Source organism: Schistocerca piceifrons, chromosome 3 (assembly GCF_021461385.2).
Source record: "Schistocerca piceifrons isolate TAMUIC-IGC-003096 chromosome 3, iqSchPice1.1, whole genome shotgun sequence".
Taxonomy (NCBI): Eukaryota; Metazoa; Arthropoda; class Insecta; order Orthoptera; family Acrididae; genus Schistocerca; species Schistocerca piceifrons.
Window position 1 is genome coordinate 911,792,040 of NC_060140.1, and position 18,217 is coordinate 911,810,256.

General features: G+C 37.3%; 2 protein-coding genes across 2 annotated transcripts in view; one reads left to right on the forward strand and one right to left on the reverse strand.

Moving 5' to 3' along the window:
• The window catches only part of LOC124788023 (methenyltetrahydrofolate synthase domain-containing protein), a 148,665-nt gene extending 142,178 nt beyond the window's left edge, over nt 1-6,487 (reverse strand). The window contains exons 1-2 of the mRNA XM_047255084.1: nt 6,287-6,487; nt 5,970-6,193 (exon numbers count right to left, since the gene is read on the reverse strand). Of these exons, the coding sequence (XP_047111040.1) occupies nt 5,970-6,193; nt 6,287-6,311 (249 nt within the window). The 5' untranslated portion in view covers nt 6,312-6,487. The remainder of the gene's footprint in view (nt 1-5,969; nt 6,194-6,286) is intronic.
• Nucleotides 6,488-7,015: 528 nt separating this feature from the next.
• LOC124787878 (protein O-GlcNAcase) overlaps nt 7,016-18,217 on the forward strand; it is a 158,150-nt gene continuing 146,948 nt past the window's right edge. The window contains exon 1 of the mRNA XM_047254854.1: nt 7,016-7,282. Coding sequence (XP_047110810.1) covers nt 7,210-7,282 — 73 coding nt within the window. The 5' untranslated portion in view covers nt 7,016-7,209. The remainder of the gene's footprint in view (nt 7,283-18,217) is intronic.

Below are 18,217 nucleotides of genomic sequence, written 5' to 3' on the forward strand. Positions count from 1 at the left end.
TAGGATGCTGGTGCGGCCTATTCTTGAGTACTGCTCAAGTGTTTGGGATACATACCAGGTCGGATTGAAGTAACACATCAAAGCAATTCAGAGGTGAAATGCTAGATCTGTTTCCAATAGGTTCAAACAACACATAAGCTTCGGGTATCAAACGGGAATCCCTGGAGGGGAGGCGACATTCTTTTTTTTTTGAAACGCTATTGAGAAAATTTAGTGAACCAGCATTTGAAGCTGACTGCCAAATGAGTCTACTGCCACTAATACACATTGCACATATGGACCACAAAGATACGATAACTTATGGCTCATATGGAGGCGTATAAACAGTCGTTTTTCCCTCACTCTATTTGCAAATGGAACAGGAAAGGAAATGAAATTAGTGGTACAGGGTACCCTCCGCCATGGATCGTACAGTGGCTTGTGGAGTATCTATGTAGATATGCCCATTGCTTCTAATAATCTGCCTTTCATGATGCAACCTTTGTTAGGCCTATGGTTTTCATTGCTACAGCAGCCTCCCTTGCTGTGTTATGCGTGACAAGGTGTTTTAGGGTGCCTTATCAATGTGTTTTGCCTTTTAGTAAGAGTTTCACAGAAAAAATTAAACTTCTTTCTTAATTCCAAGTTAATAGAATCAAGCTATTATCAACTGTACCTTAAAACTGTGCTGTTGATATACAATGTCAAATGATCATTTGACATTTGGGTCATTCCATATCAAATCACCCAATAAAAAATAAATTTTACACCCACCTCTCTAGATTTTCATGAAATTTGGCTCAAATGGTTCTAATACCATCCTGACAACACCTGCAAATTTTTTTTGCTGTATCTCTTATAGTTTTTTTTAACAAAGTTTTTAAGTTTTTATGTTTTGCGTTTTCCGAACCTTTGGAAATGGTAAATTTAATTTGTATTCAAAACTTTAAAATTGCTTATCTTAAAAACTCTTTTAGATAACATCATGAATTTTTGCAGCAAGTTGATTTATTATACATATTTGAAGATAAAAATGATACTATTAAAATATATTAATATTTTCTATGAAAAAAAATATATATGTATTTTTTTCTTTTTTTTAACGGATGTTTTGTTTTATAAGAATTGCAATATCTAGAGTCTCAGACCTGATAGAATGCTCAAATTTGTTTTAATTTACTCTTAAACTATAGGCTACTTGATAAAACAAAAATAATGATGGCTTTTTAACATGTTTATTAATTATAGTAGATTACATTAGAATTATGTACAAAGATAGTGTTCTTACAACACTTATGTATAACCCAACTGATTGCTTGAAACATTGATTTTTTTGAGTAATTTTGTCTTTTTAATAAACATTAATGCTGATTCAAACTGTTTTTCCACTTCATCCAAGAGCTTTCAGTTCTTTTGATACAGTCTTTTTTGAAGTAATACATTCTTCCAGTGCCGCTTGATTGAGGTGCGTCTGCTACACAGACTATGTGCTCCAAAGGCACTATGCAAGAATCTTCTCTTTCAGGCCAATAAAATGATGCTGCTGGTCCTGAAGGATGTAGAAATAGAATTTCTGCATCTTCTTCATCATTGAATATTGTTTTTACCTGTCCAAAGTACCAGTTACCATCATGATTTGCATGGTTCAACACAAACCCGATCAGAAGAAGAATGGAAAGAAAAGACTAAGGAGGGTTTTACACTATCTGTAGTCCTTCTAATTTCAAGGTTGTTTGTTGGAAGTGGTTTGAAGTTACGAAAACTTCTTGTTCCAGGAATGGTTCGGGTTGCTGAAAAAACGTTTTTCTAGTTTTAACCGTAGCAAATCAGCTTCTTTTTTGTCAATAAAGTGAAAATGAATGTTTTCAATATTTTTTTCACAAAACTTGTACACATCGATTGCTGTCATTATTTGTTCTTCATCTGAAAGCTGTAGACTGGCTTTCCTTAAAATTCTTTTAATAGTTCCTCCTAGGCCATCACAAATTGACTTCCCATGACTTGTTGCAAAAAAAGAGTGTTGGGCCTTCAAATTAAAGTCTCTCAAGAGTTCAGTCAAATTTTTAAAACTGTTTCTATTTTTGTACTGCCCAGCACAACCATCTGTAAAGTAGTGAACTGAGTCAATGTCAGTATGATGTAATGACAGCCACTTTATAATTTCTTTTTGTACAAAGTTAACAAAACCAGTGTCATGTTCTTGGTCATCACTAATAAAACAGTGGTTGGAAACAAAAACATTGTTTTCCTCATTTCCTAGGAAAACTCCAACTGGGTGTAGAGTACAACCACCTCTATTCCAGTGGTAACTTTGGATCTCATTTTGTATAACAAAGGAATAATTTTCACTGAAATCCATCACAATAATTGCTTTTTTGGGTGGTGGGTCTTCTTTCAATCTTTTAAAGGCTGCTGATTGGGATTTTGCTATAAAAGAGTGCGGGGTGAGCTTTTCCAATGACCTCACCAATAAAGAAATGTACTCTTCAACACTGATAGACTGTTTGATCATTTCTTCCCTGTCTGGGTTAACCCACTGACTGATTACAATTTCTTCTTCTAAATCATAATCTTCACTTAGTTTTTCAGTTAAGTACTCAGTTAGTGCAGCATTTGCAGGACAGCTGTCGCAATGATGTAGCATGCAGTTTTAGTTTTCCATGTTGCACACAAGCATCTTAATTAGGTCTTTATAAGATTCTTCAAATTTCACAGCATCCAATAATAGTTTAACATTCTGGTGGATACTGCATACACATACAGTGTGTGTGTCTGCAGCACCAGCAAGGATACACCATTTAGGTCTCAAGAAACAAAATTTTGAAAATCCTACTTCTACCTCGGGATTATCCCATTTGAAAGAATAATAGAGTTCTCTCAAGTTACATAAAATGAGTCTTTTTTGCACGTACACATTTTTTTGAACACTTACTTTGTCTTTTGTTCCAGGTAGCACTCTGGAACTTTCATCCTTTTCATAAAAATCTGTTACAAGTCTTACAGTATTTTCAGAAAGAATTTTACCTTTTTTTGGACCAGGAGTTTCCAAAATACCCTTTTCAGATTTTAGCTTTCTAGCTTGTCTCACCATGTACTCACTTACATTAAATTCTTTCATCACTTTATTTCGACTCCAAGAATCTGGAGCCAAGGTCAGAATCTGGATTTTTCCTAGACCTCCAACAGATGACATCTTCTCTTTCATAAGAGAAATCATTACATCAAAATTCCTTTGCTTTCTCAACCACACTTGTATCTTCTTCGTCATCATCAGAACTTGGTGCATCATATTTTAATGCTTTTGAAACCGCCTTTTTTTTGCAGTCTTTTCAATACTACTAACCTTCCTTTTAAAATAAGACCCTTTACTTTGTTCTGACAAGCCATGAAGCTTTATCGGTGTTAAACCTAAATTATCAAGAGCAATGTTTGTTTGTACGAGGGATTCATTTCTGGATTCCAATAATTCTAATTCAATCATGACTTCATCATCTGTTTCACTTTCATTGACTTCAACTCTTAATTTTTCCTCACAAAAGTTACGGCATGTTGAGCAAAGCTTTTGTCCAGGTTTTATGCTACTATTTTTTGTCAGTAATTGTTTAGAAAGATCCAAGCCTACACTTCTCAACGACTTTTGATGGGCTTTTTGTGTTTTTTTTTAGTGGGTCTACACATGTTGTTTGATACTTTTCAAAAACATTTAAAAAGTAGTAGCTGTGGTGTGAACATATATTCTTAAATTCACACAGATTAATTGCAGATCGTAAGCGGATCACATTTTTTTTCTTCCTCACTCAATTCAGGTACCGGTTGTAACTTTTTTGAAGGTGTGTAGGTTGTTTGGAAACAGTCAGATTTTTTAAATAACCCTACGCTACAGGTTTGAATATCTGACACACTGATTTCACTTTTGGTCTGATTACTGTTCTGGTTACTTTTAAAGGATATTGGAAAAGAATCTCTGTAAACTAAGTAACAGTACTTACTGAAAGTTCGAATAAACTTAATAAAGTACTATCCAAGCACTATTAAACACTGTAATAATTTTTTACTTCAAAATACAGGAATAACAAAACAAAATCCAAGCTGTGGCTAAGCCATGTCTCCGCATATCCTTTCTTTCAGGAGTGCTAGTTCTGCAAGGTTCGCAGGAGAGCTTCTGTAAAGTTTGGAAGGTAGGAGACGAGGTACTGGCAGAAGTAAAGCTGTGAGTACCGGGCGTGAGTCGTGCTTCGGTAGCTCAGTTGGTAGAGCACTTGCCCGCAAAAGGCAAAGGTCCCGAGTTCGAGTCTTGGTCGGGCACACAGTTTTAATCTGCCAGGAAGTTTCATAATTAATATTATTTAAAAAATTAGATAACTATTGAACGGGTTAAAAAGCCAACATAATTTTTCTTTTATCTAATAGCCTATACAATTAAGAGTATTTTAAAACAAATTTGAGCTTTCTATCAGGTCTGAGACTCTAGATATTGCAGTTTTTGTAAAAAAAAAAAAAAACTACTTGTAATTTTTTAACATTTAGATATAATACACAAACTTATTCCAAAATTTCATACTGATATCTTGAGTATTCTTTAACATACAAATTTTTTTAGTTGTGAGGACATGTTTAAGTTACGATTTCCGACTGCTGAAACAACGCCAAATCTAAAAACTTTAAAAACTTATAAAAAAAACTATAAGAGATAGAGCAAAAAAATTTTACAAGTGCTTCCAGGATGATAAAAGAAGTAATTTTACCAAGTTTCATCAAAATCTGACATGGTTGGTGTCAAGGCCTGGGTGACTTGACATGGAATGACCCATTTGTTCACAAGATCACAATTTTCAGATTCACTTGAAATGGCCCAATTGTAAAGGTAAAACTGGTTGCGGTTTAAGAAAATACCTACTAGTATCTGACAGAACTTTTCATTACTTTTTTTCTCAGTTCTGTGCTGTTCTTAATTTTCACTTTTCTATTACACGGCTGTTATTGCTTAACCTTAATAATGTATGGTATATCTGCACATTCTTTCCACCTGTCAGTTCATTTTCTAGTTAACAGATTATGTTTTTCCTTTAAAACCTATCAATCAACAAACTGTACTAGTGCCCTATATTAAATTCCGCACCTATCTGTAGTGCCTCGAGAGTGCAGCTATCATTTCTCAAATGCTGACCTTACGTTTCTCTACAGATGGTATTTGAGAGAAATAGTTTACATGCTGGCATCCTTCTTCTTCTTCTTCTTCTCCCACCCCCTCCCTCCCCCCCTCCATTTTGTACCACTGACAGAAACACACGATACTGGCACATACATCATACTGACAGAGGAGGGAGAACAGACAAAACAGCCACTAGGGCCATCAAAAGAATGCATTTCACCTTGTACTCATAAACCACCACAAGAATATATAACCCATGAAAATAATAACTATAAATTATTGAAATTTATGAATAAAAGCTCAAGTACAAGCAGAAAATATAGTGTAAAATGTGCAGCCTAAACAAACGTTCAGTCTAAATTAGTGAACTGTAAACAGCAACAGTAGAACTATGCATCTTCACAAAAGTACAGCCTCAAATATTCAAAATCAATTTAGTGATGTACAATCACGAATTCTATACATCACTGGTTAGTCAAACTATTTCATGTACGTAATTTACTAATGTAAAGTGATTAATGGCGAAATTAAGCAACCATACTTCTACTGACAAGCAAAACATTCCCATAGCCAAAGTCGTGCAGAACTTTTTATAGCTAAATGTGCATTCCCCAGGTTCTTGCAGCCTGGTCTTAACGGAAATATCTAATTTAGATCTGTCAGTGCTAAGCTGTAAATAGTAAGGGGAGTAATACTCTGTCAGTAACGAAAATTCTACTTTAGATGGCTGACAAACCAAACTAATGAGAAAACATTAAACTGTACAAAACAGCCAACATATTTTCTGGCTCACATCTCACAACACCTGCTATTTAAAAACTAAGCCATAGATTATTACTTCCAAAGCCAGTAAGCGAGCAGTTTCCTGGGGCTTGTCAGGATTCACTTTAACAACATGGGACGCTAAAAAGGTGTCAATTTCTTTTAGTTTATGAGCAGCCTCTTCCGAGCCCTTGAAGTTGGGTATGCGGTTGTGTACTGGTCTTGGAAATGCTGCTAAATCATTCTTCTCTAAATAATTCCAAACTTTTTCACGGAAAGCCTGCTTCGTTACTTCTTCCGCTGCAAAGAATACAAAAGCGATTATTACAAGTAATTTGAGGGCAATCCTTTACTTGCTGGGCATAAGGCAGCTGGATCATCAATCAAACGTACGTAAAAATTCCTCATTTGAAGTCATGGTTATAATCACTCCATCAAAGCAACAAACATTGAAACAATAAACTTTGGCAGTACAAGTTTTGTTTTGTTTTTTTACGACATTCTTACAGTCACTTTCTTAGAGTAAAAATAGAATACACAACATCTTAGAACACAAACATTAAACCTAAATCATAGTTGTAAACATGAGAAAATGTAAAGAAATTTTTTAAATTGAGTTTCGACTGGTATTCATGGTTAACACCTATAGAAATTTTGGCGACTGACTACAAGTAAACGATGTATTGACGATTATCAGAAATCACGTAACCGTCGGCCAAAATCGGAAAAGTTCATTTGATGTGAAGATTGGCTATACTGTTTCCAACTCATTTATATATGTCCTCGTGCGTTCAGTATTTCCAATAAATGATGCCATACAGCATTGCCTCGTTGAAACTTTAACATGAATTTTTGCTGCGTGTTAATGGTGTATGCTTCAGGCATTGACAAGCCCCTAAAAATTATTTTCCAATTTTAAAATTTTACATGACCGTTTTTGACAGAAAATTACTACTTGACATGCTATTCGGTTACAACCATGATAATCGTATATTAATTTCGAAAATATCGGTAGGTCTGCATGCATTGTGACTTATCGACTTGTATATGGGGACTGGTTTATCTATAGTGGAAGTACTACACAACTTTGCCCGAGTCGTTTAACTTCTTTGTGAAAGTAAATCGATGAAGTTTGTGTTTTTAGAACCTGCACCTTATCCTTCGACAGGTGTCGTTAATAGTAAATTGTATTGAGCGATAATCTGTAGCTGATTTACTGGCGCTTGACGAAAAAAAATTTTAAAAAATAAAGGTAGTGGTATTGGCGTGCGGTAAAGTTTATACACAATATCAAGTCTAGCAGCTGTCCCAGCAAAATGGCTGACAAGAGTGCAACTGTTGACAACTTACATGTGAAAAATGGCAACTTTATTTGCGGTGTTGTCGAAGGTAAATAAACAAACTGAAATTACATTAGATTCGAAGGCGCTCTGCTATTAGTCATTATTTGAATCATTATTTTTTAAAGTAGTTTATCCCCTATTGGAGTTTATTGCAATGTAGGATTTTAATGATTGCTAGGATGTTGATGTTTGTATCTTACACAGTTAGCTTATGTAGCTTGTTTTGTAGGATGTACAACATGTTCATGTGTACTACCGAACAATCTGAATTGTTTATGATTTAATGGTTTCGGACTACTACGTGTGTGGCCGCAGTTACAGGAGATTTCCGCTACTGGATCCTTGTCTTTCTTAAAGTGATACTTTCTCTGTATTTTTACATGGTAAACAAAACTCAAGTAATTACGAACTGGATGCCGAAAGGAATTAAAACTTTAAGACTGGTGGGACAAGTTTTTATTATAGGTACTTATTGACCACATCACAACCCCACAAAACAATGCATTTCTCGTAAGTAATGAATGATGTGTGAACATAATATGCACCAAAATTCTCGTTGAAAATGTACGTAGTATGGAGTACTTAAAAAAATTTCCATGCAGTTGTGGCAGGTTACAGTGAAAGTGTGTTACATCTTGTGAAAATGTTGACATCTGGCTATGCTACAGATTAGCCTGTCACTACAACCAAGATATCAAGGGGGAGGAACACAATCACACTCTAGTATCTAATTTAAGTGCTGAATATCATTACACTATTGCAGGAAAGTATTGAAATTATCTAGCTCACAAACGCAAATATACAAAGGTTTATGCTTGTAAAAGATTAGGAAACATAATTAAATACATCAAATATTTGTGTAGATAACAATCGTACAAGCAAGTACAAAAATTTTACCAAACTGAGAAATGACAGACAAGTGATATCGGTAGCACAAAGTGAAAATATTTATGTCATACTTCCTGTGAAGTATTACGTGCAGTACCATCCTTCCTATTAGAAGGTCTTACTGTTACAAAGATGCCTTATATAGACTACCAAGGTGAGTGGAGCAGTATTGGTTGACAAGGGTTGGCCCTCCTTTCCTCTCACAGTGCAGGCAGCTGGTATCTGTGTAACTAAATGACAAGTTAAAACTGTATCTGAACATGAAACATTTGCCCTGTGGGCAAATGCCCTATCAGCTGAGCTATCCATGCACGACTCCTGTCCTGCCCTCAGCTCTACTTCCACCAGTAGGCCCTACCTCTCTGCTACTTTGCAAACTTCGCAGGCGTTATCCTGCATATCTTGTGGGATGAGCATTTCTGTAAGAAAGGGCTCAAGTCATACTTCAGCACACAGTTTTAATCTGCCAGGAAATTTCAAATAAATGCATACTGTGCTACAGGGTGAAAAGTCATTCTGCTAATATTTCTTTAGACTACGGCTTAGTAGCCATTTCTTTCCTTATCCTTTCATCCAGGAGTGGTAGTCCTGCAAGGGTGAAGTCTGGAAGGTAGAGGAAAGTTACTGGTGTAAATAAAACTGTGAGGGTAGGTTTGTGAGTTGTGCGTGAATAACTTGGTGAGTAGAGCAATTGCCTGTGAAAGCAAAGGTTCTGTGTTCAGGTCTTACTCCATATACAGTTTGAATCTTCAGATAAGTGCACACTCTGTTGCAAAGTGAAAATTTATTTAATATGTATCAGTGTTTTGTACTTCCACAAAGTTGTTAGCAATTCCTTTGTTGGACCATAAATGGAATCATTCTTCATTTTAAAGTAACATAAACACAACATAGTATTCACCTATGACTACTTCAGTGGTACCACACACAGTATTTTGTACTGATGTGAAAATTGGGTTGAAAGTTGACAGTTTGTGAGTTGACGGAAGTTGAAAATGTGAATACAATTTATTGGTTATGGTGTGTGATGGCATACTGATAGGTAGCCCAACATGGACTTAGATTTGAAGATGACAATCTGAGAAGAAATGCACTCTTTCACTTTTTTCCCCAAGTAGTTAAAATTCTCATTCTCAAAACAATGGATGATAGAGGTTATATTTCATTCAAATTGTATAGAATTGAGTCTTCAGGACTGTCTTACCTATGTGCTGTATATTTCTTACAAATTTTATGATTATGTGGTGGTGGTCTTCAGTCCAAATACTGGTTTGATGCAGCTCTCCATGCTACTCTATCCTGTGCAAGCCTCTTCATCTCCGAGTAACTACTACAACCTTCATCCCTCAGAATCTGCTTACTGTATTCATCTCTTGGTCTACCGCTACAATTCTTACTCCACATGCTTCCCTCCAGTACTAAATTGGTGATCCCTTGATGCCTCAGAATGTGTCGTACCAACTGATCCCTTCTTTTACTCAGGTTTTACCCAAATTTCTCTTCTCCCCACTATTCAGTACCCCCTCATTAGTTACGTGATGTATCCATCTAATCTTAAGCATACTTCTGTAGCACCACATTTCAAAATCTTCTATTCCATTCTTGTCTTAACTCATAATTGTCCCTTACATGGCTACATTCCTTACAAATACTTTTAGAAAGGACTTCCTGACACTTAAATCTGTGCTCGAGTTAACAAATTTCTCTTCTTGAGAACTGCTTTTCTTGCCATTGCCGGTCTAAACTTCATATCCTCCCTACTTCAACCACCCTCAGTTATTTTGCTTCCCATATAGCAAAACTCATTTACTACTTTAAGTGTCTCATTTCCTAATCTAATTCCCTCAGCATACCTGATTTAATTAGACTACATTCTATTATCCTTGTTTTGCTTTTGTTGATGTTCATTGTATATCCTACTTTCAAGATACTGTCCATTCTGTTCAAGATAGTGCCATGGTGACATATACTGGGTGAAGCTCTTTCAGTGGTTACATCATTTTATGTATTCAGCTAGCTTTACATTTTTCCAACTGCCAACCTGTATTTCGTATGGTGGATATTATGATGGTGAATATTATGATTTCAAATAACATAGGTATGCATTGTCTATAATGTAACATTTACATCTGTACTCTGCAAACCAATGTGAAGTACCCCCATTGTGTCAATTGTTGGGACTTTTTACTGTTCCATTTGTGTATGGAATTGGGGAAGAATGACTGTTTCAATTCCTCTTTGCATGCTGTAATTAGTCTAAACTTATCCTCATAAATCTTACATGAGCAGTACATAGGGGATTGTATATCCCTATATTTGACACTTAAAGCAGGTCCTTCAAACTTAGTAAGGAGGTTCTATCTGGATATTTGCAACTGTCTTCATGTGTAAGCCAGTTCAGTTGCTTCAGCATCTCTATGACAGTATCTCGTGGGTCAGACAAGCCTTGATCATTTGTGGTGTGCTTTTCTGTATATGTCAATATCCCTTGCTAGTCCTATTTGGTACGAGCCCCTCTCACTTGAGCAACATTCTAGAATGAGTCACACAAATGTTTTGTTGCCAATTGCCCTCATAGAGTGGTTGTATTTCCCTAGTATTCAATGAATGAAGTGATGTCTATCACCTGATTCACCTACAACTGAACCTACATGATCTTTTCATTTCACGTCCCTATGAATTAATACCCCCTGATATTTATAGGAGTTACCAATTGCAGTTGTGATTCATTGATATTATAGTCATAGGGTACTATGTCTCTTCTTTTTTTATGTAAAATTGTCCCCATATTTTTAGAGGCTGCCAGTCTTCCAGTGTTTGCACCACTTTGAAATCTTACCAAGATTGAGCAGAGTATTTATTCAACTTTTATCAGGGAGTACTTTTTGATAAGTAACTGTGTCATCTGCAGGAAATCTGAGGTTACTGTTAATATTGTCTGAAAGGTTATCAGTATAGAACATGAACAGCAAGGGTCACAACACACTTGTCAGGAGGCACACTTAAAGCTACTTTTACATTGTCTATGACTCTCCTTCCAAGATAACATGCTGTGTCCTCCTTGCCAAGAAATCCTAAATTGAGTTGTAAATTTCCCTTGATACCATATTTGATTGTACCCTTGATAATGCGCATAGGTGTGGTACTGAGCCAACTACCTTTTGGAAGTTAAGAAATACAGGTACTGTGTCTACGTGGCTGCTTTGATTAATGGTTTTAACAATGTCTGGAGAAAAGTGTGATTTGGGTTTCACATGATCAATATTTTCATAATCCATGCTGGATGGCGTGGCAGATGTCATTCTGCTCTAGACACCTCATTACATTTGAGCTCAGAATTTTTTTTTTTTTTAACATTCTACAACAAATGGATTGCAAGGATATTAAACGTTAGTTTTGTGAATCACTTCTAGTGCCAGGTGTTTGACCCTTATGACCTATGTTTATAGGGTTTTCATCAGGCCTTAGAACTTTTTTCAGTTTTAACTATTTCAGTTGTTTTTCAACACCACTGCTAATATGTGTATCTGCCATTCATCTTTGTAGCTCGTCAAGAATTAAAGTAGGACAATACTCCTGGATTTTCATTTGTACAGGAACATTTTAAAACTGAATTAAGCACTTCTGTTTTTGGTTTTGCTGCCCCATGTTTCAGCCCGTTTTGCCCATGAGTGTTCAGTCACTATTAACAGCCTTTACATATGACAGTAACTTGTCTGGTTTTTGTGAGAGATTCTTCGATAATATTCTGTTACAGTCATTGTTGAAGGCCTTTCACATTGCACTGTTGACAATAAAATATTGACAATAAAATATTGACAGTAAAATATTTTCCATTCATCATCTATTGATGTATAGCCCTATGCTTTGTTTTACACCTGTTATACAGTAGCATCAGTTTCTTTAGAAGTGTTTTTATGATGACTGCCCACCATAAAAAGTTGCTCCAATTATGAATGTTGTCATTAAATCCAATGTATTCTCATCATGAGGGCTTCTGAACAATGTGTTATAGATAGTTCTTGGAAAAGGCATTCAGTAACTCTTTGCTGTTCATTTTATCATTCCCACTGCTTCCAACTGTAATTTTCCCAGTTGATAGTTGGATGATTACATCTCTCCAAGGATGACAGTGTGACTGGGAACTTGTGTGCTTGTGAGCTTAGGTTTGCTTTAAAAATTTCAGTTGCATGTGGAGGCGAGGATTTGATTGTAAGTTTTTGCTCACCTTTGATAGTGAATCTTACGTAAACAATATTGCATGCAGTTTCAATGTCTATGTTGGATATGAATTTCTTGTCTGCTGCAACAAATACACCACCTCCATTTTCCATTACCAAGTGAGGTGGCGCAATGGTTAGCACACTGGACTGGCATTCGGGAGGATGATGGTTCAACCCCGTGTCCAGCCATCCCAATTTAGGTTTTCTGTGATTTCCCTAAATCATTTCAGGCAAATGCTAGGATGGCTCCATTGAAAGTGCACGGCCAACTTCCTTCACTTATCTGAAGAGACTGAAGATCTCGCTGTTTGGTCTTGTCCCCCAAATAAACCCAACTCCAATTTCTATTAGCCTATCCTTTCAATATACACTTAGACTTTCCCAAAAATCACACTACTATCAGTTTTGAGTTTTAACCCGCCTTCTGTACCTAATATTTTGAAAAGCCAATGCATTTTAGGAGTGCCTCGAACTCTGGCACTTTTTTGTGAATACTTCAGCAGTTAATCACTAAGATTTCAATACCCTCACCTGTAGGGGACATTTCTTTGGATCTTACACTAACACTTTCAGTTCCCCTACAGCTTTCGTTATATGGACTGGATGGAGAGTCATGTAATCTAACAGGTACCTGGATAGCAGACTCTGATGTGTAGCGCACACAAGACCCATTTAGTGAGTCCTTGGAGTTCTCAAAGCTATGGCACAAATCTAGGAAGCCACAGCTTAGCTTGTCGCAGAACATTCAGAGTCTTTGATTCAATCCTACTCAACTGAGAATCAGGCAGTCACAATCAGCTCTGGGGGCAATGCTGCAAATTGTGAGCTTCCTTGAAACTTCCTGAAAGAGGCTGGTCATCTCAGCGTTCTCTATCAGTTGCGGGAATTATCCATGTAAGACCTTGAAACCTAGATGACAGGCATTGTTTGTTCCAATGTGCACCACAATCTGCAGTTGAAAGCCTCCTGTTCCCTAAGTGGCTGCAAGATTAGCCTCTTCAGCATGCTGAATGAGGCCACCAGGCATACATGCTGAGTGCACCTGGTGTTCTTTCCCACCCCACTGCCATTTCTCTAAGGTATACCATTATTTGCTGTTTGTTTGAATTGCCTGCAATTGCTAGACCTTGCCATTTGACATTTATACAACAAGTTTCCCAACAGATGAAGTTAGTCTCATTGGCTCAGTTTTGGTTTCATTTGAATACATCACTTCAAATGTGTCTGTTATGGAGAGCAGTATGTCACCCTGAGGTCTCACTGGTCACTGTCTCCCATGTACAGGCCAAGTGGACAAGTAACAGTAGGTCCCATTCTTCCTGTAGATGAGATAAGGCCTACAGGACATGATAGTACTTGAGATACCTTTGATATCACCAGTGCATGGCTCTCAAGAACTCTACTTCTACACCTATTTGCAACAGCTTCCAATTGTTTGACAGTGATTAGGGTGATTTTCAGTATCTTGCAAATGCAACTAACTCATCCCAGGTCCAAGAACAGCATTCACAATGGGGCTGCATAGGGACTGATGCAATACTTTGAAGAACAGTAAACAAATAACTCTAAAATTAGCTTGCCGATTCTCTTTTATGACTCTGTTAAGCTAAACCACATTAATAATACCCCACGAACCATGGACCTTGCCGTTGGTGGGGAGGCTTGCGTGCCTCAGCGATACAGATAGTCGTACCGTAGGTACAACCACAACGGAGAGGTATCTGTTGAGAGGCCGGACAAACGTGTGGTTCCTGAAGAGGGGCAGCAGCCTTTTCAGTAGTTGCAAGGGCAACAGTCTGGATGATTGACTGATCTGGCCTTGTAACAATAACCAAAACGGCCTTGCTGTGCTGGTACTGCGAACGGCTGAAAGCAAGGGGAAACTACGGCCGTAATTTTTCCCGAGGGCATGCAGCTTTACTGTATGATTAAATGATGATGGTGTCCTCTTGGGTAAAATATTCCGGAGGTAAAATAGTCGCCCATTCGGATCTCCAGGCGGGGACTACTCAAGAGGATGTCGTTATCAGGAGAAAGAAAACTGGCGTTCTACGGATCGGAGCATGGAATGTCAGATCCCTTAATTGGGCAGGTAGGTTAGAAAATTTAAAAAGGGAAATGGATAGGTTAAAGTTAGATATAGTGGGAATTAGTGAAGTTAGGTGGCAGGAGGAACAAGACTTCTGGTCAGGTGACTACAGGGTTATAAACACAAAGTCAAATAGGGGTAATGCAGGAGTAGGTTTAATAATGAATAGGAAAATAGGAATGCGGGTAAGCTACTACAAACAGCATAGTGAACGCATTATTGTGGCCAAGATAGATACGAAGGCCACACCTACTACCGTAGTACAAGTTTATATGCCAACTAGCTCTGCAGATGAGGAAGAAATTGAAGAAATGTATGATGAAATAAACGAAATTATTCAGATAGTGAAGGGAGACGAAAATTTAATAGTCATGGGTGACTGGAATTCGAGTGTAGGAAAAGGGAGAGAAGGAAATGTAGTAGGTGAATATGGATTGGGGCTAAGAAATGAAAGAGGAAGCCGCCTGGTAGAGTTTTGCACAGAGCACAACTTAATCATAGCTAACACTTGGTTTAAGAATCATGATAGAAGGTTGTATACATGGAAGAACCCTGGAGATACTAAAAGGTATCAGATAGATTATATAATGGGAAGACAGAGATTTAGGAACCAGGTTTTAAATTGTAAGTCATTTCCAGGGGCAGATGTGGGCTCTGACCACAATCTATTGGTTATGACCTGTAGATTAAAACTGAAGAAACTGCAAAAAGGTTGGAATTTAAGGAGATGGGACCTGGATAAACTGAAAGAACCAGAGGTTGTACAGAGTTTCAGGGAGAGCATAAGGGAACAATTGACAGGAATGGGGGAAAGAAATACAGTGGAAGAAGAATGGGTAGCTTTGAGGGATGAAGTAGTGAAGGCAGCAGAGGATCAAATAGGTAAAAAGACGAGGGCTAGTAGAAATCCTTGGGTAACAGAAGAAATATTGAATTTAATTGATGAAAGGAGAAAATATAAAAATGCAGTAAATGAAGCAGGCAAAAAGGAATACAAACGTCTCAAAAATGAGATCGACAGGAAGTGCAAAATGGCTAAACAAGGATGGCTAGAGGACAAATGTAAGGATGTAGAGGCTTATCTCACTAGGGGTAAGATAGAAACTGCCTACAGGAAAATTAAAGAGACCTTTGGAGATAAGAGAACCACTTGTATGAACATCAAGAGTAGGGAAAGCAGAAAGGTGGAAGGAGTACATAGAGGGTCTACACAAGAGCGATGTACTTGAGGATAATATTATGGAAATGGAACAGGATGTAGATGAAGATGAAATGGGAGATACGATACTGCGTGAAGAGTTTGACAGAGCACTGAAAGACCTAAGTCGAAACAAGGCCCCCAGAGTAGACAACATTCCATTGGAACTACTGACGGCCTTTGGAGAGCCAGTCCTGACAAAACTCTACCATCTGGTGAGCAAGATGTATGAAACAGGCGAAATACCCTCAGACTTCAAGAAGAATATAATAATTCCAATCCCAAAGAAAGCAGGTGTTGACAGATGTGAAAATTACCGAACAATCAGTTTAATAAGCCACAGTTGCAAAATACTAACACGAATTCTTTACAGACGAATGGAAAAACTAGTAGAAGCCGACCTCGGGGAAGATCAGTTTGGATTCCGTAGAAATACTGGAATACGTGAGGCAATACTGACCCTACGACTTATCTTAGAAGCTAGATTAAGGAAAGGCAAGCCTACGTTTCTAGCATTTGTAGACTTAGAGAACGCTTTTGACAATGTTGACTGGAATACTCTCTTTCAAATTCTAAAGGTGGCAGGGGTAAAATACTGGGAGCGAAAGGCCATTTACAATTTGTACAGAAAGCAGATGGCAGTTATAAGAGTCGAGGGACATGAAAGGGAAGCAGTGGTTGGGAAGGGAGTAAGACAGGGTTGTAGCCTCTCCCCGATGTTATTCAATCTGTATATTGAGCAAGCAGTAAAGGAAACAAAAGAAAAGTTTGAAGTAGGTATTAAAATCCATGGAGAAGAAATAAAAACTTTGAGGTTTGCCGATGACATTGTAATTCTGTCAGAGACAGCAAAGGACTTGCAAGAGCAGTTGAACGGAATGGATGGTGTCTTGAAGGGAGGATATAAGATGAACATCAACAAAAGCAAAACGAGGATAATGGAATGTAGTCGAATTAAGTTGGGTGATGTTGAGGGTATTAGATTAGGAAATGAGACACTTAAAGTAGTAAAGGAGTTTTGCTATTTGGGGAGCAAAATAACTGATGATGGTCGAAGGAGAGAGGATGTAAAATGTAGACTGGCAATGGCAAGGAAAGTGTTACTGAAGAGGAGAAATTTGTTAACATCGAGTATAGATTTAAGTGTCAGGAAGTCATTTCTGAAAGTATTTGTATGGAGTGTAGCTATGTGTGGATGTGAAATATGGACGGTAAATAGTTTGGACAAGAAGAGAATAGAAGCTTTCGAAAAGTGGTGCTACAGAAGAATGCTGAAGATTAGATCACATAACTAATGAGGAAGTATTGAGTAGGATTGGGGAGAAGAGAAGTTTGTGGCACAACTTGACCAGAAGAAGGGATCGGTTGGTAGGACAAGTTCTGAGGCATCAAGGGATCACCAATTTAGTATTGGAGGGCAGCGTGGAGGGCAAAAATCGTAGGGGGAGACCAAGAGATGAATACACCAAGCAGATTCAGAAGGATGTAGGTTGCAGTAGGTACTGGGAGATGAAGAAGCTTGCACAGGATAGAGTAGCATGGAGAGCTGCATCAAACCAGTCTCAGGACTGAAGACCACAACAACAACAACGATACCTATTCAGAACTGAAGCAGTTAATAAATGATATTTCTATTAAGGCAACAGAATAACGTAGGATAAAAGTTAGTGGTTCCTTGAATCTTTTCTGATGTTATAGTTGCTAACAAACCCCAAAATACTAGTTATTTATTATAGATGCTGACAAAATACACTCCTATCGAAAGGGAAATCTAAATGAAACAGGATATGGTACTACAATGTGTGCTGCAGTAACTGTAAGTCACTAACACAGATTTACTAGTAAATGTGTTACGCATTACACTCATAACTTCTGAAAATTCTCACAAATATATGTTTATTCACGCTGATGTTCAGAGTTAACGAATCTGTGAAGAAGGACACTGTTGCTAAAATTGTATGTTGGTTATTGTTGATGTTATAGCACAGTATTCAGTGGACTAAAATGCATATCATACTGGTCATTCCATGTCAACTCAACTAGGCTTCCCTGCCCAACCAACATGGGTTTTATGAATTGATGTTCAACATTAGCATGTGATCTCAATGACACTGGTAAAGTTCAAGGTTCGCGGAAGCAGGACTGGCCTACATATATAGTCATTTGACTCCATGTGTAATGTTGCACAGAGCGAGCATTAATTTCTGATGACTTTGAGCTATTATATCTCAAGCAGTATATTGTTGTAAGAAATGAACTGTGGCCATCTTATACAGCTTTACACAGTGTCCTAAGATTGTTAGTGAAATGAATTTTTCAAGTAATATTCAGCCAGAAAATTGTATCCAAAATCGCCTGAAAATATTGTAAATTTGGCTTCTTATATCTTGAGAACCAAAGGTATGATGAATGTGAAACTTGACATGTAGTAACATACCCCCACAAGGTTCTCAAAAATAAAGTTTCATTTATGTACTGCTTTTCAACACTGAATAAATTAAGTGCAAAGTTGAAGATTTGTAAGGTGGAAAATGAGGTATTATTGACCTTATTTTGCAAAAAAAATGTGTTCTATAAAACTTT